At 40.0% G+C, this 22,506-nt stretch overlaps 1 protein-coding gene across 2 annotated transcripts in view; it reads right to left on the bottom strand.

Annotated features, from left to right (window-relative positions):
• Positions 1 to 366: 366 nt before the first annotated feature.
• Positions 367 to 22,506, bottom strand: part of TSHZ2 (teashirt zinc finger homeobox 2) — a 533,153-nt gene continuing 511,013 nt past the window's right edge. The window contains exon 3 of one of the 2 annotated variants that reach the window (XM_054674295.2): positions 367 to 8,564. Coding sequence is in view for 1 of the 2 variants with exons in the window: in XM_016938148.4 (XP_016793637.1) it covers positions 8,563 to 8,564 (2 nt within the window). In the remaining variant the exon portion in view is untranslated. The remainder of the gene's footprint in view (positions 8,565 to 22,506) is intronic. The other variant, XM_016938148.4, reaches the window with a different exon arrangement.

The raw sequence follows: 22,506 nt of genomic DNA, 5'->3' as shown, positions 1-22,506 counted from the left end.
CGTCTCAATCACGGCTGCTCTCTGCCTTGCTTCCTTGAATTTGTGACACAGCCGCCCACTGCCTCTGTTGAGATTACATCATAAATTACTCAGGCATAAGCAGACCAGAGATAAGAGCAGTCAGAGGCAGCCCAGCAACCAAACAAGGGGTGCTGGCATTTGTTAAAAAAAAAAAAAAAAAGGAAATCTGACGGAGATGAGGGGAGATTCTGGAAGTGGGTCAGCGGGTCCCAACCACAGAGAGGCCTACCAATAACGTCCTCGCTTGGCCTCCCCGGGGGTCGGTGCTGTTCTTTCCCGCCCTCATCCCCCCTCTCTTGCCTTTTTCCTCTCTTGCCATCTTTAAAAAACACACATAGGCAGAAATCAATCCATCAAATGTCATTACAGATTTATTAAGCCTGATGTAGAAAGACATTTAACAGTAACATCTCCAGAAAGCATAAAAAGAGCACTTCTATTCAGTCTTGTGCTTTGAAAATCTAAATATATTTTTATCATATAAATAATTCTTTTCATGTTTTAAGTGCATCTGTGTTTTTTTTCTTCTCTCCTTTAATTTTCATTTTTCAATTGGCCAAAGCAGAAGTCGACGTTGACTGAAATGAAGCCATTTGCAAAGCTAATGGTGTTGAGAGGCATGTCTCTGCTATTCCGTATCAGCTAGGTTTCAGGAAGGTGGTTCAATAGCTGCAGCATTAAAATGAGGGACAGCCTCCAGCAAAATCATAATTGAACACACCCAGGTCCTCAATGTCAGCAGTTGGGTTTCCTGATGCAAATTACGATAAGGTTTCAGATGGGAACAGTCTATTTCCAATAACTGCTGAGTGGGGGAAAAAAAAGAGACTTTTTTTTTTTCAACACAAAGGAAAGAGTTATCATGTATAAAAATGTAAATAATATACTTATAGAAACCTTTTTGATGGAAATCAGGGGCTCCATATAACCTTGGCGAATGTGTTGTTTTTTTTTCACAATAGCTCAACAAAGTAGTGTCTGTTATTTAGGGCTTTAATTACAGTTCTCAAAGTAGAATGATTTTCCTTAAAAAAAAAAAAACCTCTTTGGATGCAAAAAATAATGGCTTTTGTGATATAATTTAAGGGTTTTCTTCGTTTCCACCATCGGAATTTATTTCTAGTGATAAAATTGTATTTTTTTAAAAAATTCCCCTTCTACAGATAATTTCAATGCTGCGGCACCACACACAGGCATACATCTTAAGTGCCTCCAAACAAAGTCATTTTTATTCAGCAAGGGGACGCTGTGAATGTTTCTTTTTGCCTGATTTAAGTTATGTGGGAGATCAAGATCAGATTGTTCATGATTACGAAGGAGGACAGGATGGTGGCACCACAGGACATGAAAGGGAGCACTTTTTCTGAAAATCCATTCTTTTTTTTTTTTTTTTTGAGACACAGTCTTGCTCTGTTGCCCAGGCTGGAGTGCAGTGGCACCATCTCAGCTCACTGCAACCTTCGCCTCCCGGGCTCAAGCAATTCTCTTGCCTCAGCCTCCCAAGTAGCTGGGACTACAGGCACGCACCACCATGCCCTGCTAATGTTTTTTGTATTTTTAGTAGGGACGAGGTTTTGCCATGTTGGCCAGGTTGGTCTGAAACTCCTGACCTCAAGTGATCCGCCTGCCTCAGCCTCCCAAAGTGCAGGGGTTACAGGCTTGAGCCACTGCACCTGGCCCCCTTCGTTTCAAGCAGGAAAGCCATCATTTCCAGTGGTTGTTTGTCTTTGGGCAGTGACAATGTGGCAAAGCCTTTGGAAATTTCAAATAGTGACTGCATTGAAAGCTAATATTCAGGATAATGGGGAGTAAAAGAAATTGGGGTCAGCCAAGGGAAGAATTTTCCAGATCCCAGAGAAATGGGCATAGATGCCTATCTGTGATGAATCTGTTTGGCCACAGGGTGGTATAATCTTCCTAGCAGAAAAGTTTTTTTTTTTTTTCATTGCAAGGACAACTTATAATCATCAAAAAGAAGTGAAACATGGTTTTGATTAAAACAGCCTGTTGGCTCAATAATCTCTGTAATTTCAAAAACATCCTTAATGCAGAAGAAGAACACGCCGATGTCAGGAATGGCCTGGGGCCCCATTACAACAGCAACCGAATAAATAAGGAGAAGAATCTTGAGGTCATAAAAACAAAATTAAGCTAATGTTTCAAATTTTGACAATTATGAATTCTTCCTCTAAGAAGACATTAAAAAAAATTTCAGGCACTATTAGATAAAATACAAAGAGAATAATTCTACATGGATGAGTGTGCAGTTTTCCCATGGGGGTAAAGCATGCCTTTAAAAGGAAAACTCTGAATTAGGACGTTGGTTCCTCCCTAGATCCAGCAATTGGACGGGACTCATGCAGACAGACAAACTTGGTTCTTACAGTTTCTTTGTAAACTCAGATCTAATTCTTTCATAAGCTATTGAAAGAGAATGACCAGGAAAAAATGACAAGCATATTTTTTCTATACAAAAGAATCCCCATTGTGGGCCAGTTTGGTAGGAAACAGAAACAAGCAAATATAACAAAATCTGTGTTCATACATGGCGATATAGTTAGTATATACAAATATGTACACTATAAAAATGCACGGAAGGCTTACGCTCCCAGCCATCCAAGCTGCATTGGACTCAGGGAAAACAGCCTGGTTTTTCTTCCTAGTATACAGGCAAATGTATTATATACAGCATGCAGGTGATAGAAAATTAGTGCGCTTGCACAGAAGCATTCTACAGGCATGGTTGCAGTCATTTTTCTTTGAAAATGACCGGTCTGCTTTCTGAATATAAAAATGTGTTTGCCTTTCTTTGCTGGCAAGTAAACACTTTCCTTTAGAGCAAGGATGAATGTGATTCTTGAACCTTGCTCTGACCCACTTCCCCCCTGCCCTTTCTAAAAGAAATTAAAAAAAAAATCTAGAATTAATGCAAGGGAGCAAATATATAACATAAATGTGTTTGATATCAGGTTTCCTAAAAAGGTGTAAAAGCTCTGTAGAGCAAGAACTGGTTGGCCATTGAAAAGACTGTATGATCACCTAGCTTCTTGATTTTAAAGGGGTTTGGGAGTTAATGATTCATGCCAACAGTGCCTGGCTGTTAGGAATCAAAGTCAGAAGGGATTAGAAGGACATCATCAGGAAATCAAAAAGTATATTTTACCCAAGATATTGTGACATTTAGGAACCCTGAGCAAAATGGGAATTGTTTTGTATGTCAGCTTTTTTGCCTCGCATTACACATTCTAGTGTCTGAGGTGTTCGAAAGCTCAAGTATTGTATTGCGAAACTGGAATGTTTGTAATATTTACTTCAATGCACAATAGACATCACTTTTACTTCTCTGAAGACTGGCTGAACTTTCTGTACTTAAAAAATATACATACACATCTATAATTCCTGAATGTTATATGGGTCATTTAGAAAGTGAAAATATTACTGTACAAAGTCTTCACATTTGAGACATAATTGTATGATTGTTCAAATTCTGTTAATATTAGCTATTGGCAGGGGACTGATATCCAAATGCAGGTTTCAGGTTCAAGACAATTCATTGAACACATTGAAATTTATTTTCTGAAAGAGTTGAATGGAGTGGTTAGATTTTTTTTTTTTTTTTGGTAATGCCTTTGTTCAAATTTTTTGGGGTTTCTTACCAAAAAGTTTCTCCTGGGGTTTCTTATCAGAAAGTTATTACTTGTACTTCTAAAAGCTGTTTTAAGCAAATAAACATGATGCAAAGGCTGTGAATATTTAATCTGTCTTTTTTCAAACAGCCTGTATTTTAAAAGGCCTTAATAATAATCATGGCTATTGGTAAAATCATTTGTATGCCGAAGGATGTCAAGTAAAGGTGTCATGCCTTGGAAGAGCCATTTTACTTGGAATATATTGTTCCAAAGGAAATGGACAGAGTCCTGTTGCAGAAATAGCGTTCCACCTGGTACTAGCATTTTAAAACAGTCCTATTCTAATCCATAACACATTTCTAGTTTTCCCTGAAGCTTTAGGCTGCCTTGTGCATGAATAATTTTTGGAGAAACACCCACGCCCGTTAGCCCATTGTTCGTAACTATTGGAAGAAGATTAACTAGAGCCTGAAAATTGTATATCTGCGTATGCCTCTGAATCTGTCACTGGGAACCAAAGGAGATAAGTGGCTTTTACTTTGGATGAAGAAGTAAAATTCCCCAGTAGAAATTCTAAAGATGATTCACAAGTTTCAAAATGTTTAATGCCTTCCTACAATGGAAACGTGTCTCTCTGTCTGGGGGGATGGAAATTTGTATCTCTTTCTCCAGCTCAATCTTTGTATAAAAGTATTTCATAGATATTTTGAGAAAGTGCCACATAGAGGAAAGGAGAAAATGAAGTTAGCATTTGAACATCTTACAAGGGGAAAAATACACGAAAATTTCAGTTTTGATTTCTTTTTTGCCTAATGCATGTTTGAAATAGATACTACCGTTATTGCTCTTTAGAACTACATATGTGCATATTTTAAAGCTTTAATATATTTCCTTATTGTTGTTATTATTTTTGCATTCATCTACATCTTACTATCCTTGTTGCAGAGAAGAGAGGATAATGTGAAAAATGACATTTGGGTTTTTTTTTTTTTTAAACAAAAGCATTTAACAAGCTTAAAAAATGAAACTCAATGAAAAAGAAAAGAAGGTTTGAACACAGTCAAATAACCTGAGAAGTGACAGATGGAAAAGCAACAGAATGCAAGCACCTTATAAGGTCTGTAATCTTTGGATTTACTGTGAAAAGTTTCAGAACATCATAGACTCTTACTGCCACATTGTCCATAGACCCTGGAAAATAACAGTGAAATTCATATGTATACACATATATATGAATACACACACGCATGCATGCACACTGTCTTCACACACCCCTCCTCACCACTTAACCAGAGTTACATAAATGCTTCTCAGATATGTCATTGCATTTGTTTGTTTTCTGCATCTCAACTAAATTCAGCGGCTTGCGCCTGTGACATTAATTATGCAAGATTCAAACAACCAAGCAGGCACATTTTGGGGGTGAGTTTTAAGAAATCTGTGACCTGAAAGAAATTCTGTGGGGACTGTCTGGGTTATCCAATTTATTCCGTGATTATATTGTGTTTTTAGGTCTTGACCTATTTTTAAGCTATTTCCTCTCTGTATGCTTTTTAGAAAAAAAATCCTTATTCTGAAATACTAATATTTTGATTCTACATGAACTGTGTCCCTCAAATGTCTTGATATCAGCTATCTTTAGGAGCTGTTGTAAAACACAGGAAGGCCAGGCTGTTGTGTGAAGTGTTTGCTGTTGTTATCCCACAGTGCCTAGGACAGTGTCTCACGTAACAGGTGCCCAATAATATTTGTTAAATGAATTTGCTAAATAAATATCATTTCCTGTTGTGCCCTGTGCCACCAGTGCTTTGTAACATGCTGTGTATTTGGAGGATTTGCTGAACTACAAAATAAGGCCAAATATGTAACATTTAAATATTGACATATAAATTTTTAAATGGACATCTCAATTTGCAGCTGGTTGGTGGTCTTAGCTGGAAGGAGGGATGGGGAAGAAAAGGCAATCTCTCGCTCTCACTGGTACCAAGAGGTGGTGGAAGAATGGCGATACTTGAGGGTAATTTGCATTATATTTGCATGTCAGCCTCCTTTCCAATTCTAAAGTTCTTATCAGAACTGTGTTTTATTCAGCAAAAAGAAAGCAGTGGTATGAAGGTGGATAAAGACATTCTCCTGAGTTTATGTTATTTAGTTTTTTTCCTCCAGAAAGAAGTTTCTAGAAGCCTCAGAGGGCTGGCCGAATGAAGACAGGCCTGGCCTCTAGGAATATGCTGAGTGCTGATGTATGCCCCAGTGCCAGCCCAGATCTTGTTTTCTAAGGTGAACCTTAGCAGCCATCCCTCGGCAGTGACATGCCTGGTTGCCAGGCGGCAATTCACCTGTCTTACCAAATTTATCAATATTTTTGTCTCTCACCTCCCACCCCACCCACCATAGAAATTACGCTAACAAAACCATATCGATTATATGTTGAAGCAGATGATTTATTTTTTCTTCCTTAGAAGGGAAACAATTTCCATGGAATTGGGAATTGTATTGATCTCCTCCCCCCATTGGAGCAAGGGCTCGAGAATCCACTTTTGGATGGTTGCAGTGAGATCTGAATTATGGAACTTTGGCCTAATAACCCTGGATTGGAGCAGACAATTTTTAACAGCTTCAAGAACCCCAATACTAATGCATTGATTTTCCTTTAATAGAATTTCCTTGTTGAAGGACGGTGCTCAGTAGAGTCCAGTCCACCCTTCGATCTTAACCCATCCGAAGACTGTTCCTTTCCAGTCGAGCTCCATTCATTTCTGGTTGAATAGGTTAAGCAAAGACAGACCTCACTGTTCTCAATTCACTTTATGATCCTCCCATCATAAAAAATAATATCAGCACCTTGCTTTTCATGTCAGAACTACATTTGAGCCGCTATTCCCTATGCCCATGAGTAAATCCCATAAAAGCCGCCCCGTTGTACTGTTGCTATTTTTCCTTGTGGGTGATTGATTGATGGATGAGTGCTGACACTTCAATGAAGCTATTTCGACTGCCATCTCAATCCGATGATGTGAGGGGTATATTTTCTGTCCATGCCTCATTACTTCAGAATGACATTCCTGGAACTTCATTTAGTTTTTCCCTCCTTCCCCGAAGCGCCATATTTTTTCCCATCTAGGTTATGCATGCCATAAAAAAAGCAATTTGCTATTATATGTGGCATAAGGGCAACACTTTCCCTAGGAGGTAAATAAGAAGTTTTTTTTTTTTTTTTTAATCCCAAAGTTGAATTTAGGGATCATGTCAAAATTTCCAAAACAATTCCAACAGGCAGCCTCCTTGAGAAATGGTGAGGAAGAGATATTTGGTTTCATTTTGTCAGTGTTGAGATTAAAAAAAAAAAATAACCTTGGTAATTAAAGCAACAACAGAGAATATTCCTTTTGTTTCAGAATCACCTAGTTCCTAGTGTTGTGCCTAGAATAGTATAAATATTTCACCATAGCTGAGTAGCAATTTACCACATAATCCAGACGTATTTGTCCTTTGAGAATAAGGAAATTCATTGTTTAAATGCAATGATGGATTTATCTATTATAGGTTGCTTTCAATTGTATAGAAAATGTTCAACTAGAGTAAACAGATCTATCCTTGCGTCTCCAAACTGTGCACTAGGTATGCAAGACTTTTAATATTAAAACATGCTCTTAGCTCTTCCAAGTTGACTTAGGACCTGATTTTAATCTGTGTAATACAGTATTCCCGTTAATAATAACATGTAATTAAGACATCCGTTAAAAATCCATAACGTTAATTTAATGGAGAAAATCTAATACAGTTCTATTGGAATTTTTACGTTAAATTAACTTTAACGGGCTTTTAATGGATGTCTTAATTAGATCTCATTATTAATGGGAATATTCCACAAATTAAAATTGGGCCCTCAAAGTTTTAATGAAAAAAGTTGCAGGAACACATTTAAAATGGACACCCTATTTCATGCTTTCTGTTGCTTCTAAAGCTAAGCTGCGTTTTAGAGCCCATAAACATCAGGTTCTGCAGAAAGGGATTACCAGAAAAGGCTGCTGCAGAACTTTCCACCCTGTAATGATCTCATCTTCTCACGTTCTCTCAGATTCTGCATTTCACCTATTCTCCCAATTTGCAGTTCTCATAGACAGTGGTGTGTGCTTAAAACTATTTTTTTTTCAGCCAATCAAGATAATGATGATGATCAAGGTGCCCCACCACTGCATAGGAAAAGTCTTTGGCAGCAACATGGTTAAGCTTAACTATTTGAACAAGTTTCACAGAAGATGAACATTGTTCAGGGGTTTTCTTGGCTCAAATTCTGGTTTAACTTAATAATTCTTCTACTTTGCAGTGATTAATGGTCCCCTAGTGCAGGCGCAGGACTGGGCAATCCAGGTGCAACTGTAATTGTTACACTGAACAGAAACATTTCCTTTAGACAAACGTTCCCAGAGGGGTTATAAATAGGAAATGGACATTACCATGAAAAGTAAGCCTCCAAGTGTCTACATCTAGTGCAACCCACTTGGACATTAAACTATGAAGACTTATACTCCCCCCCACTTTCCTGTTACAAACTGACAAAATAAGTACATCAATGCTCTCAGTCATTACTTTTCTTCGGTGGCACTTTGTTTTCTTGTGACAGTGAAAAGGGTACTGTGGAGACGAGACAGCCCCATTGCAGTTTATCAATGAAAATCTAATACCGCCCATAAGCAGAGAAGTGGAAATCAATACTTCATTACCAAATTGTTAGTGAGGATGAAGAGAAATGGCTGGGGTGATTTTTTTTTTTTTTTTTTTGGCAGTCTTCTCAGAGCCAGGGTGTCAGGAGGAGTTCAGTGAGTTCAATGTCAGAAGCAGGATGGTGCAACGAAGAAGGGTTCAGTGTGAGGGGATCCAGGCTGGAAAGTGGAAACTAAGGCATTCGTCCTGTAATGGGAATCAGAACAACAGAAAGATGCATTATTTTCTGAGGTGTAGCCCAGGTGATTTTTTTCCCCGGGGTGATCACCTTGCCCACCTCCACTACTTTATTTGTCCAAATGTTCTGAGTAGAGTCCTAGTTATATAACCAGACTGTGAAACATGAAAAGGAGGAGTCAACTTTGAGAAAAAACTATTTAAATACTGTATGTTCTCACTCATAAGTGGGAGCTAAACACTGAGCACAGATGGATGTAAACATGGGAACAACAGACACTAGGGTCTCCTGGGGCTGGGGAGGGAGGAAGGAGGAAATGGTTTGAAAAACTGCCTATCAGGTACTATGCTCACTGCCTGGGTGATGAGATCCATACCCCACAGCTCACCATCATGCAATATTCCCATGCAACAAACTGCACATGTACCCTCTGTATCTAAAAAGAAAGTTGCAATTTTCTTATTCTTTTCCTTTTGAGACAGAGTCTCGCTTTGTCACTACACTCGTGCAGCGGCGTCATCACGGCTCACGGCAACCTCAACCTGCCAGGCCCAAGTGATCCTCCCACCTCAGCCTCCTGAGTGGCTGGAACCGCAGGCACACTCCATCATGCCTGACTAGGTTTATTTTTTATTTTGCAGAGCCTATGTTGCCCAGGCTGGTCTCAGATTCCTGGGCTCAAGCAATCCTCCCACCTCAGCCTCTCAAGGTGCTGAGATTACAGGCTTGAGCCACCTAGACTGGCCAAAAAGTTGCAACTTTAAGAAAAAAAATATTTTTAATATAATGTATGGAAAGGATATTTGAACACTCATGTTCATAGCAACATTATTCACAACAGCCAAAACTCAGAAGCAACCCAAGTGTCCAACGGATGAGTGGATAAGCAAATGTGATATGTACATGCGATGGAATATTAGCCCTAAAAATGGAAGAAATTCTGACACATTCTACAACATGGATGAACCCTGAGAATGTTATGCTAAGTGAAAATAAGCCAGTCACAAAAAGAAATATATTATATGGTTATACCTATATAACATATCTAGAGGTAGTCAAACTCATAGAAACAGAAAGAGGAATGGTGGTTGCCAGGGACTGGGGATGAGGTGGGAAAAGAAATAAGAATTCTTGTTCACTCAGAGCAGTTTCAGTTTCATCTTTTGTAAGATGAAAAATTCTGTAGATGGATATTGTTATGTTTGTACAACAATCTGAATGTACTCAAAGCCACTCAACTGTGCACTTAATAGTGAAAATGATAAATTTTATGTTGTGTGTATTTTACTGCAATTAGAAATAAATATACATAATGTATGATTTTTTTCACTATAAAGCTTTTTGGAAAAACAAAAACAAAACAACCCATTAACCTATGGTCATACTAGGCTTAAAGCTCTCATTCACGTTCTGCTGTATTTCCTTCTAGTCTTTTCTTTTCCCATGCTTTTTTTTTTTTTTTTTTTTTTTTTTTGAGCTGGAGCCTTGCTCTGTCACCCAAGCTGGAGTGTAGTGGCACGATGTTGGTTCATTACAACCTCCGCCTCTTGGGTTCAAGTAATTCTCCTGCTTCAGCCTCCCGAGTAGCTGGGATTACAGACATGCATCACCATGCCCAGCTAATTTTTGTATTTTTAGTAGAGACAGGGTTTCACCATGTTGGCCAGGCTAGTCTTGAACTCCTGACCTCAAGTGATCTGCCTGCCTCAGCCTCCCAAAGTGCTGGGATTACAGGTGTGAGCCACTGTGTCTGGCCTTCCCATGCATTTCGTTAGGTTTACACAGTTATATATGCTGACTATATGAGGCACCTGTCTGGAGGTATTTCTTCACTGGAAAGCATCAGTATAAACAGCTGTAGAAGTTCTATCACATACATTATAATAGTTTATGATACTACGATAATGTAATATTGGACATTTAATGTTTGCAATTTTTATTCAATAATACATAACACTATGATGAACATCTTTGCATTTCAAGCTTTTCTGTATGCTGGAATATTTTCATAGGCTTAAATTCTTAAGTGTGGAATTCCTGTCAAAAGATAGGAACGTTTTTGGTAGAGAAGTGCTACTTAGTAACAGGGTGATTTTTCTTTCCAAGAAGTTTGCTCTGGATTACTGTGTGGAAAGCATGCAATTTCCTTCCAGCCCAATCTGAGTGAAGTTTCTTGTTTACATCTTGTTATTTGGTGGTAATGTTCATTTTCGTGAGAAAAAACACTGAACCTAAATATGATTAGTCTTTTTAGAAAAGGAAAGCTTCCAAATTTCTAGTGGAAGGATAAAGACAAATTGAAAATCAGCTGACATTTGATATGTGTAGAGAAATGATGCACAAGATAATCATAACAGACATTTGAAACTATTCCTTGGTAAGGAATAGTATGACTGGAATACTAGCAACCAGTTATTATGTATCTACCAAATTCCAGTCACTTTATACACATTACTGTTAACTCTTGAAACAATCTCATTTTAAAAATGAGAGATAAAGGACGAGCATGGTGGTGCACGCCTGTAATCCCAGCACCTTGGGAGGCAAAGGCGGGTGGATCACATGAGGCTATGAGATCAAGACCAGCCTAGTAAGCATGGTGAAACTCTGTCTCTACTAAAAACACAAAAATTAGCTGGGCATGGTGGTGCACCTCTGAAATTCCAGCTACTCAGGAGGCTGAGGCATGAGAATCGCTTGAACCTGGGAGGCGGAGGTTGTAGTGAGCCAAGATCGCACCACTGCATTCCAGCTTGGGCAACAGAGTGAGACTCTGTCTCAAAAAGAAAAAAAAAAAAAAGTAAGTGACTTGTCCTAGGGTTCACAGCTAATAAAAAGCAGAGGATGGCTTTAAATTTAGTCCTTCCTACTCTGAAGCTTCCAAGCTCATGACAGGCACCACCCTACCTAGATTACAGGTGAATGCCTTGATCACCATCAGTGGAGAGAACCATTTGCCTTTGACATTAGATGTGCACTTGAGAGAAAAAGGGTCCCTGGCAATCTTTGTCTTGAGTTGGTTGAGATCCTCTGGCAGGTCTAGAAGCTTAAAGGAGGATGATCATGTGGTTGGAAGAAGAGAGATGGGTCAAAGGAAAAGTGGAGACCACAAATTGGTGGACTTTTGGAAACTGCAATGGCATTACACTGTGAAACAAGAGTGAAGTCCTGGCTGAAGGACTGTTTCACACCAGGCCTACTGCAGGCTGTCATTTTCTCCTCTTTGACCATGATATTAATGTGATATCAATTTCATGGAACTTTGTTTTATTATCACTTCCTTGAAGTGGCTCCACATTAAATCAACACCCAGACTTTTCTAACTGGGTTTCTCTTAGGGCAAAGTTTGTCCTGGGAATGAAAGTAAGGAGAAAGAAAATAATGATTTTATTATAGTTCCTGTCTTGGAAATTCACAACACACATTAACATATTAAAGACTCTGAGAAGTCCTGCAATTAAAATCAAACCAAACATAGTGTGTCTTTACTTAACTCAGTACTTGCCAGGTTTATTTGATAACTCTTTTCTTCCCTATTTAAGATTCACAAATATACCTGAGTGTTGTTTGCTGAAAAATACCTTCATGACAGATCCTTTTTGTTTTTTAATTTTTTAATTAAAAATTTGTTTTGTTTTGTTTGGGGATGGGGGAGGTGGGGGACAGGGTTTTGTTCTGTCACCCACGCTAGAGTGCAGTGGTGCAATCACAGCTGACTGCAGCCTCCATCTCCTGGGCTCAATCCATCCTCCCACGTTAGCCTCCTGAGTAGCTGGGACTACAGGTGCGCCACCATGCCCGGCTAAGTTTTGTATTTTGTAGAGCCTCCTGGGCTCAGGGGATCCTCCCACCTCAGCCTCCTGAAAAGCTGGGACAAGTGTGCATTAGCACACCTGGTTTATTCTTTTGTATTTTTTGTACAGACAGGGTTTTGCCATGTTGCCCAGGCTGGTCTTGAACTCCTGGGCTCAAGCCATTCTCCCCGCCTTGGCCTCCCAAAGTGCTGAGATTACAGGCGTGAGCCACTGCACCTGGCCATCATCTGAGTATAGTTATTTTAAAATTTCAGATAACTATGTCTTTTATAAAACTTAGCTATGGGAGTATTTCTATTGGAGAAGTCTCCTGGATCCCACCATGACTGATGGAACTGGTGGGCTTTTGGTAAGGTCAGTGTTCCTACACTTGAAGAAGGGTAAAGAGAAGATCTGAATCTTGGACCACTTTGGGAAAACACATTATTATTTTTTAAAAATTATTTCTTTTTCTTTTCCTGTTTTTTTTGAGACAGAGTCTCACTCTGTTGCCCAGGCTTGAGTATAGTGGCTTTATCTTGGCTCCCTGCAACCTCTGCCTCCTGGGCTCAGGTGATCTTCCCACCTCAGCCTCCTGAAAAACTGGGACCTGCACACCTGGCTAATTTTTTTGTATTTTTTGTAGAGACAGGGTTTCGCCACGTTGCCCAGGCTGGTCTTGAACTCCTGGGCTCAAGCCATTCTCCCTGCCTTGGCCTCCCAAAGTGCTGGGATTACAGGCGTGAGCCACCATGTGCAGCCCTATTTTTAATTTTTGTGTGTACATAGTAGGTGTATATAGTTATGGTGTACATGAGATGTTTTGATACAGGCATGCAATGTGAAATAAGCACAAATGACAGATTCCTGTGCGAAAACCAAGGAAGTTTTCCAGTTCTCAAGACCTCAGTCCTGATTTTGTTATTGACTTTCTGTGATTCTTGACTCAGGTTATCTGGCTTTTTTGGATCTCAGCATGAAAGGATCCTGTTGTGGTGACAATGTGACATTGCTTCACCTTGTGTCAACTTCACAATGCTGCAGTTCAGGAGATCATAATTTCTACACTTTCAACCTAGGAACAGAGGGTTAAGAGATGTAAAGATGTTGAGCCTGTGGTCATTCTTGTCTCTTCAACCACTGCTTCTTATACGGCTTGTAATAATTTGGTAATGTTTTCAAGTGCTGAACATTGACATTATTAGTGATTTAGAGGCGTTTTCCCAAGAATATCTGAGTATAGTTACTTTTTTTTTTTTTTTATGAGATGGAGTTTCGCTCTTGTTGCCCAGGCTGCAGTGCAATGGCGCGATATCTCGACTCACTGCAACTTCTACCTCCCGGATTCAAGCAATTCTCCTGCCTCAGCCTCCCGAGTAGCTGGGATTACAGGCATGCGCCACCATGCCTGGCTAATTTTGTATTTTTAGTAGAGATGAAGCTTTCTCCATGTTGGTCAGGCTGGTCTCGATCTCCCGACCTCAGGAGATCCACCCACCTCGGCCTCCTGAAGTGCTGGGATTACAGGCGTAAGCCACTGCACCCGGCCATTATCTGAGTATAGTTACTTTTAAATTTCAGATACCTATGTCTTTTTTTTTTTTTTATTATACTTTAAGTTTTAGGGTACATGTGCACATTGTGCAGGTTAGTTACATATGTATACATGTGCCATGCTGGTGCGCTGCACCCACTAACTCGTCATCTAGCATTAGGTATATCTCCCAGTGCTATCCCTCCCCCCTCACCCCTCCCCACCACAGTCCCCAGAGTGTGATATTCCCCTTCCTGTGTCCATGTGATCTCATTGTTCAATTCCCACCTATGAGTGAGAATATGCGGTGTTTGGTTTTTTGTTCTTGCGATAGTTTACTGAGAATGATGGTTTCCAGTTTCATCCATGTCCCTACAAAGGACATGAACTCATCATTTTTGAAAAAATGCTCATCATCACTGGCCATCAGAGAAATGCAAATCAAAACCACTATGAGATATCATCTCACACCAGTTAGAATGGCAATCATTAAAAAGTCAGGAAACAACAGGTGCTGGAGAGGATGTGGAGAAATAGGAACACTTTTACACTGTTGGTGGGACTGTAAACTAGTTCAACCATTGTGGAAGTCAGTGTGGCCATTCCTCAGGGATCTAGAACTAGAAATACCATTTGACCCAACCATCCCATTACTGGGTATATACCCAAATGACTATAAATCATGCTGCTATAAAGACACATGCACACGTATGTTTATTGCGGCATTATTCACAATAGCAAAGACTTGGAACCAACCCAAATGTCCAACAATGATAGACTGGATTAAGAAAATGTGGCACATATACACCATGGAATATTATGCAGCCATAAAAAATGATACCTATGTCTTTTATGAAACTTAGCTATGGGAGTATTTCTATGGGAGAAGTCTCCTGGATCCCACCATGACTGATGGAAGTGGTGGGGGCTTTTGGAAAGGTCAGTGTTCCTATACTTGAAGAAGGGTAAAGAGAAGATCCAAATCTTGGACCACTTTGGGACAACACATTATTATTTTTTTAAAATTCTTTTTTTTTCTATTTTTTTTGAGACAGGGTCTCACTCTGTCACCCAGAGTGGTTTGAGTATAGTGGCATGATCTTGGTTCACTGCAACCTCTGCCTCCTGGGCTCAGGTGATGCTCCCACCTCAGCCTCCTGAAAAGCTGGGACCACAGGTGTGCACCAGCACATCTGGCTAATTTTTTTGTATTTTTTGTAGAGACAGTGTTTCGCCACGTTGCCCAGAGTCTTGAACTCCTGAACTCAAGCAATCCTATTGCCTTGACCTCCCAAAGTGTTGGGATTACAGGCATGAGGCACTGTGCCTAGCCAAATTATTTCTTATATTAAAAGAAAAGTAAAAACCTCGTTTCTCTCTGTGCCTAAAGAGGAGATCCTGGCAGATAATTAAACCTGAAAAATGAAGGGAAGGGGAATAAGAGAACTGTTGTTAGTATTTCCCGCTGTTCAGAATGAATTGCATAGAACAGATTGAGAAAAAAAGGAAGTGGAGACTGTTAGTTGCCTCTCAAATGGTAGTTGAGGCTGGGCTTTGCTGCTGCATTTTTTTTTCTAATATATTGAGCTACTACTATAAAAATAAAATGGAAATAAATAAAAAATTTAATTACGTATCTAAAAAGTTCTTGGCAGTGTTCATTAAGTAGTTTGTGAGGGAGAGCCAGGCGAAGAGATGTAATTATTTTTGTATTAATTACAGAGCCACCAACAGATGCGTAGAATGACATATGCTTTAATTTGGCCATGCCAGCCTTTCTCATCCCCTGGCACAGCATTTTGGCTGGCTCCTACTCTTCTTGCCTTCCTCCTGCCTACCCCCTTCTCTCTTCACTCTCTGCTGTTGTTCTTATGCAACACTCCCATTTTTAGGGCATGTCTTATGGTTGCTAAAAGGGGGCACTGCTGGCATTTAGTGGTTAGGGGCTGGGAACGTGAGGCTCCTTGCAATGTGTGAGACAGTTTCACACAAGGTGCTGTTGTCCATCATCCTGCACCCATTTTTTATTTTTTTCATTTTTTTTTTTTTTTAGAAGGTAGGGTCTTGCTCTGTCATTCAGGCTGGAGTGCAGTGGCACGATCATAGTTCACTGTAGCCTTGATCTCCTGGGCTCAAGTGAACCTCCTGATTCAGCTGCCTGAGTAGCTGGTACTACAGGCGCATGCCACCACAGTAGGCTAATTTTTAAATTTTTTTGTAGAGATGGAGTCTCTACAAAAACACCTGGGTTGGCTGGGCACGGTGGCTCACGCTTGTAATCCCAGCACTTTGGGAGCCTGAGGCAGGTGGATCACCTGAGGTCAGGAGTTCAAGACCAGCCTGGCCAACATGGAGAAACCCAGTCTCTATTAAAAATACAAAAATTAGCTGGTGGTGGTGGCAGGCACCTGTAATCCCAGCTACTCAGGAGGCTGGGGCAGGAGAATCATTTGAACCCAGCAGGTGGAGGTTACAGTGAGTCGAGATCGCATCGTTGCACTCTAGCCTGGGCAACAAGAGTGAAACTCCGTCTCAAAAAAACAAAAAAAACAAAAAAAACTCTGGGTTATGTTGTCCATGCTGGTCTTCAACTCCTGGGCTCAAGTGAGCCTCCCGCCTCGTCCTCCCAAAGTATTGGGATTATAGGTGTGAGCCATTGCTCTCAGTCTGTACCACTTTTGAAAATATCTCTGCAAGCCAGTTTTTCTCTAACTTGGCACTGTTAATATTTTCAGCCAGATAGATACTTCCTTTTGGTGGGGGCCGCCCGTCTATGCATTGTAGATATTCAGCCGCATCCCTGGCTTCTACCCACTAGATGCCAGCAGCATCTGCTTTACCCCTGAGTTGTGACAACTGAAGTTGTGTCTAGACACTGTCAAATGCCCATTGGGGGTGGAGGACAAAATTGTCTTTGGTTCAAAACCTTTTTATAATTACCTGAGGCTAGAACTTAACTCTGTTTTACATATAAACACAAAGTCTTTTCTGCACAGTTTAACATACACTGTAATTTCCAGAAATAAAGCTTATCTGACAAAGAGAACCTGTAGTTTGCTTTATTTGGAATTTAATGAGAGTTATTTGCCATTTTAGAAAATCAAGTCACCTTTGTATTACTGTTCATGATCCTCAAGACCCCCATTCAATCTACCCATATTGCTCTGCGTTTACCACTGACATGTTCATGGTGAGTCTGCCTATGGCGCACATCTGACTGCCTCATTACATCTTCTAGGATGTTGTTACTCTGAGGGTGGTCCATATAACAGCAGTACTGGGATCACCTAGAGCTTGTCAGAAATGCAGAATACAGGGCCCACCCCAAGCTGCTGATTTGGAACCTGCATTTTAATAGGATGTTTGGGCGATTTTTGTACATGCTCGAGTTTGAGAAGCCCTGTTCTGGTGCATTTTCATGTCTCAATTTTCTCCTTTTTTTTTTTTTTTTTTTTAAATTGAGACAGAGTCTTGCCCTGTTGCCCAGGCTGGAGTGCAGTGGCGCAATCTTGGCTCACTGCAACCTCCGCCTCCTGGGTTCAAGTGATTCTCCTGCCTCAGCCTACTGAGTAGCTGGGATTACAGGCATGCGCCACCACGCCCGGCTAATTTTTGTATTTTTAGTAGAGATGGGGTTTCACCATGTTGACCAGACTGGTCTGGAATCCCTGATCCGAAGTGATCCACCCACCTGGGCCTCCTAAAGTGCTGGGATTATAGGTGTAAGTCACTGTGCCAGGCCCCTTTCTTTTTTATTAGATGATTTCTTTTTGCGGTTTGTGTGTAGGCTGGCCACCTGATCTAGAAATTTTATTTCAGGATAGTAAAAGGAAGTTATAAAATGCTTGTCCTAAAATGTCAACAGTGAGTCTGCAAAGGCGGAGGACCTCTGCTCCCCACAAGCTCTTTCTTTTTTTTTAATCTGATAACTAAATTTATTTATTTATTTATTTTTATTTTATTATTTATTTTTTATTAAAGTTTTAGGGTACATGTGCACATTGTGCAGGTTAGTTACACATGTATACATATGCCATGCTGGTGCGCTGCACCCACCAACTCGTCATCTAGCATTAGGTATATCTCCCAATGCTATCCCTCCCCCCTCCCCACAAAAGACCCCAAAGTGTGATATTCCCCTTCCTGTGTCCATGTGATTTCATTGTTCAATTCCCACCTATGAGTGAGAATATGCGGTGTTTGGTTTTTTGTTCTTGCGATAGTTTACTGAGAATGATGACTTCCAATTTCATCCATGTCCCTACAAAGGACATGAACTCATCCATTTTTATGGCTGCATAGTATTCCATGGTGTATATGTGCCACATTTTCTTAATCCAGTCTGTCATTGTTGGACATTTGGGTTGGTTCCAAGTCTTTGCTATTGTGAATAATGCCACAATAAACATACGTGTGCATGTGTCTTTATAGCAGCATGATTTATAGTCCTTTGGGTATATACCCAGTAATGGGATGGCTGGGTCAAATGGTATTTCTAGTTCTAGATGCCTGAGGAATCGCCACACTGACTTCCACAATGGTTGAACTAGTTTACAGTCCCACCAACAGTGTAAAAGTGTTCCTATTTCTCCACATCCTCTCCAGCACCTGTTGTTTCCTGACTTTTTAATGATTGCCATTCTAACTGGTGTGAGATGGTATCTCATTGTGGTTTTGATTTGCATTTCTCTGATGGCCAGTGATGATGAGCATTTTTTCATGTGTTTTTTGGCTGCATAAATGTCTTCTTTTGAGAAGTGTCTGTTCATGTCCTTCTCCCACTTTTTGATGGGGTTGTTTGTTTTTTTCTTGTAAATTTGTTTGAGTTCATTGTAGATTCTGGATCTTAGCCCTTTGTCAGATGAGTAGGTTGCGAAAATTTTCTCCCATTTTGTAGGTTGCCTGTTCACTCTGATGGTAGTTTCTTTTGCTGTGCAGAAGCTCTTTAGTTTAATTAGATCCCATTTGTCAATTTTGGCTTTTGTTGCCATTGCTTTTGGTGTTTTGGACGTGAAGTCCTTGCCCACGCCTATGTCCTGAATGGTAATGCCTAGGTTTTCTTCTAGGGTTTTTATGGTTTTAGGTCTAATGTTTAAATCTTCAATCCATCTTGAATTGATTTTTGTATAAGGTGTAAGGAAGGGATCCAGTTTCAGCTTTCTACATACGGCTAGCCAGTTTTCCCAGCACCATTTATTAAATAGGGAATCCTTTCCCCATTGCTTGTTTTTCTCAGGTTTGTCAAAGATCAGATAGTTGTAGGTAAGTGGCGTTATTTCTGAGGGCTCTGTTCTGTTCCATTGATCTATATCTCTGTTTTGGTACCAGTACCATGCTGTTTTGGTTACTGTAGCCTTGTAGTATAGTTTGAAGTCAGGTAGTGTGATGCCTCCAGCTTTGTTCTTTTGGCTTAGGATTGACTTGGCGATGCGGGCTCTTTTTTGGTTCCATATGAACTTTAAAGTAGTTTTTTCCAATTCTGTGAAGAAAGTCATTGGTAGCTTGATGGGGATGGCATTGAATCTGTAAATTACCTTGGGCAGTATGGCCATTTTCACGATATTGATTCTTCCTACCCATGAGCATGGAATGTTCTTCCATTTGTTTGTATCCTCTTTTATTTCCTTGAGCAGTGGTTTGTAGTTCTCCTTGAAGAGGTCCTTCACATCCCTTGTAAGTTGGATTCCTAGGTATTTTATTCTCTTTGAAGCAATTGTGAATGGGAGTTCACTCATGATTTGGCTCTCTGTTTGTCTGTTGTTGGTGTATAGGAATGCTCGTGATTTTTGCACATTGATTTTGTATCCTGAGACTTTGCTGAAGTTGCTTATCAGCTTAAGGAGATTTTGGGCTGAGACAATGGGGTTTTCTAGATAAACAATCATGTCGTCTGCAAACAGGGACAATTTGACTTCCTCTTTTCCTAATTGAATACCCTTTATTTCCTTCTCCTGCCTAATTGCCCTGGCCAGAACTTCCAACACTATGTTGACTAGGAGTGGTGAGAGAGGGCATCCCTGTCTTGTGCCAGTTTTCAAAGGAAATGCTTCCAGTTTTTGCCCATTCAGTATGATATTGGCTGTGGGTTAGTCATAGATAGCTCTTATTATTTTGAAATACGTCCCATCAATACCTAATTTATTGAGAGATTTTAGCATGAAGGGTTGTTGAATTTTGTCAAAGGACTTTTCTGCATCTATTGAGATAATCATGTGGTTTTTGTCTTTGGCTCTGTTTATATGCTGGATTACATTTATTGATTTGCGTATATTGAACCAGCCTTGCATCCCAGGGATGAAGCCCACTTGATCATGGTGGATAAGCTTTTTGATGTGCTGCTGGATTCGTTTTGCCAGTATTTTATTGAGGATTTTTGCATCAATGTTCATCAAGGATATTGGTCTAAAATTCTCTTTTTTTGTTGTGTCTCTGCCTGGCTTTGGTATCAGAATGATGCTGGCCTCATAAAAAGAGTTAGGGAGGATTCCCTCTTTTTCTATTGATTGGAATAGTTCCAGAAGGAATGGTACCAGTTCCTCCTTGTACCTCTGGTAGAATTCGGCTGTGAATCCATCTGGTCCTGGACTCTTTTTGGTTGGTAAACTAGTGATTATTGCCACAATTTCAGCTCCTGTTATTGGTCTATTCAGAGATTCAACTTCTTCCTGGTTTAGTCTTGGGAGAGTGTATGTGTCAAGGAATTTATCCATTTCTTCTAGATTTTCTAGTTTATTTGCGTAGAGGTGTTTGTAGTATTCTCTGATGGTAGTTTGTATTTCTGTGGGATCAGTGGTGATATCCCCTTTATCATATTTTATTGTGTCTATTTGATTCTCCTCTCATTTCTTCTTTATTAGTCTTGCTAGCGGTCTATCAATTTTGTTGATCCTTTCAAAAAACCAGCTCCTGGATTCATTAATTTTTTGAAGGGTTTTTTGTGTGTCTATTTCCTTCAGTTCTGCTCTGATTTTAGTTATTTCTTGCCTTCTGCTAGCTTTTGAATGTGTTTGCTCTTGCTTTTCTAGTTCTTTTAATTGTGATGTTAGGGTGTCAATTTTGGATCTTTCCTGCTTTCTCTTGTGGGCATTTAGTGCTATAAATTTCCCTCTACACACTGCTTTGAATGCATCCCAGAGATTCTGGTATGTTGTGTCTTTGTTCTCGTTGGTTTCAAAGAACATCTTTATTTCTGCCTTCATTTCGTTATGTACCCAGTAGTCATTCAGGAGCTGGTTGTTCGGTTTCCATGTAGTTGAGCGGTTTTGAGTGAGATTCTTAATCCTGAGTTCTAGTTTGATTGCACTGTGGTCTGAGAGATAGTTTGTTATAATTTCTGTTCTTTTACATTTGCTGAGGAGACCTTTACTTCCAAGTATGTGGTCAATTTTGGAATAGGTGTGGTGTGGTGCTGAAAAAAATGTATATTCTGTTGATTTGGGGTGGAGAGTTCTGTAGATGTCTATTAGGTCTGCTTGGTGCAGAGCTGAGTTCAATTCCTGGGTATCCTTGTTGACTTTCTGTCTCATTGATCTGTCTAATGTTGACAGTGGGGTGTTAAAGTCTCCCATTATTAATGTGTGGGAGTCTAAGTCTCTTTGTAGGTCACTCAGGACTTGCTTTATGAATCTTGGTGCTCCTGTATAGGGTGCATATATATTTAGGATAGTTAGCTCTTCTTGTTGAATTGATCCCTTTACCATTATGTAATGGCCTTCTTTGTCTCTTTTGATCTTTGTTGGTTTAAAGTCTGTTTTATCTGAGACCAGGATTGCAACCCCTGCCTTTTTTTGTTTTCGATTTGCTTGGTAGATCTTCCTCCATCCTTTTATTTTGAGCCTATGAGTGTCTCTGCATGTGAGATGGGTTTCCTGAATACAGCACACTGATGGGTCTTGACTCTTTATCCAATTTGCCAGTCTGTGTCTGTTAATTGGAGCATTTAGTCCATTTACATTTAAAGTTAATATTGTTATGTGTGAATTTGATCCTGTCATTATGATGTTAGCTGGTGATTTTGCTTGTTAGTTGATGCAGTTTCTTCCTAGTCTGGATGGTCTTTACATTTTGGCATGATTTTGCAGCGGCTGGTACTGGTTGTTCCTTTCCATGTTTAGCGCTTCCTTCAGGAGCTCTTTTAGGGCAGGCCTGGTGGTGACAAAATCTCTCAGCATTTGCTTATCTGTAAAGTATTTTATTTCTCCTTCACTTATGAAGCTTAGTTTGGCTGGATATGAAATTCTGGGTTGAAAATTCTTTTCTTTAAGAATGTTGAATATTGGCCCCCACTCTCTTCTGGCTTGTAGGGTTTCTGCCAAGAGATCCGCTGTTAGTCTGATGGGCTTCCCTTTGAGGGTAACCCGACCTTTCTCTCTGGCTGCCCTTAACATTTTTTCCTTCATTTCAACTTTGGTGAATCTGACAATTATGTGTCTTGGAGTTGCTCTTCTCGAGGAGTATCTTTGTGGCGATCTCTGTATTTCCTGAATCTGAATGTTGGCCTGCCTTGCTAGATTGGGGAAGTTCTCCTGGATAATATCCTGCAGAGTGTTTTGCAACTTGGTTCCATTCTCCCCATCACTTTCAGGTACACCAATCAGACGTAGATTTGGTCTTTTCACATAG

The sequence above is a fragment of the Pan troglodytes genome, chromosome 21, assembly GCF_028858775.2.
Source record: "Pan troglodytes isolate AG18354 chromosome 21, NHGRI_mPanTro3-v2.0_pri, whole genome shotgun sequence".
Classification (NCBI taxonomy): Eukaryota; Metazoa; Chordata; class Mammalia; order Primates; family Hominidae; genus Pan; species Pan troglodytes.
This window is presented reverse-complemented; position numbering and strand designations above follow the sequence as displayed.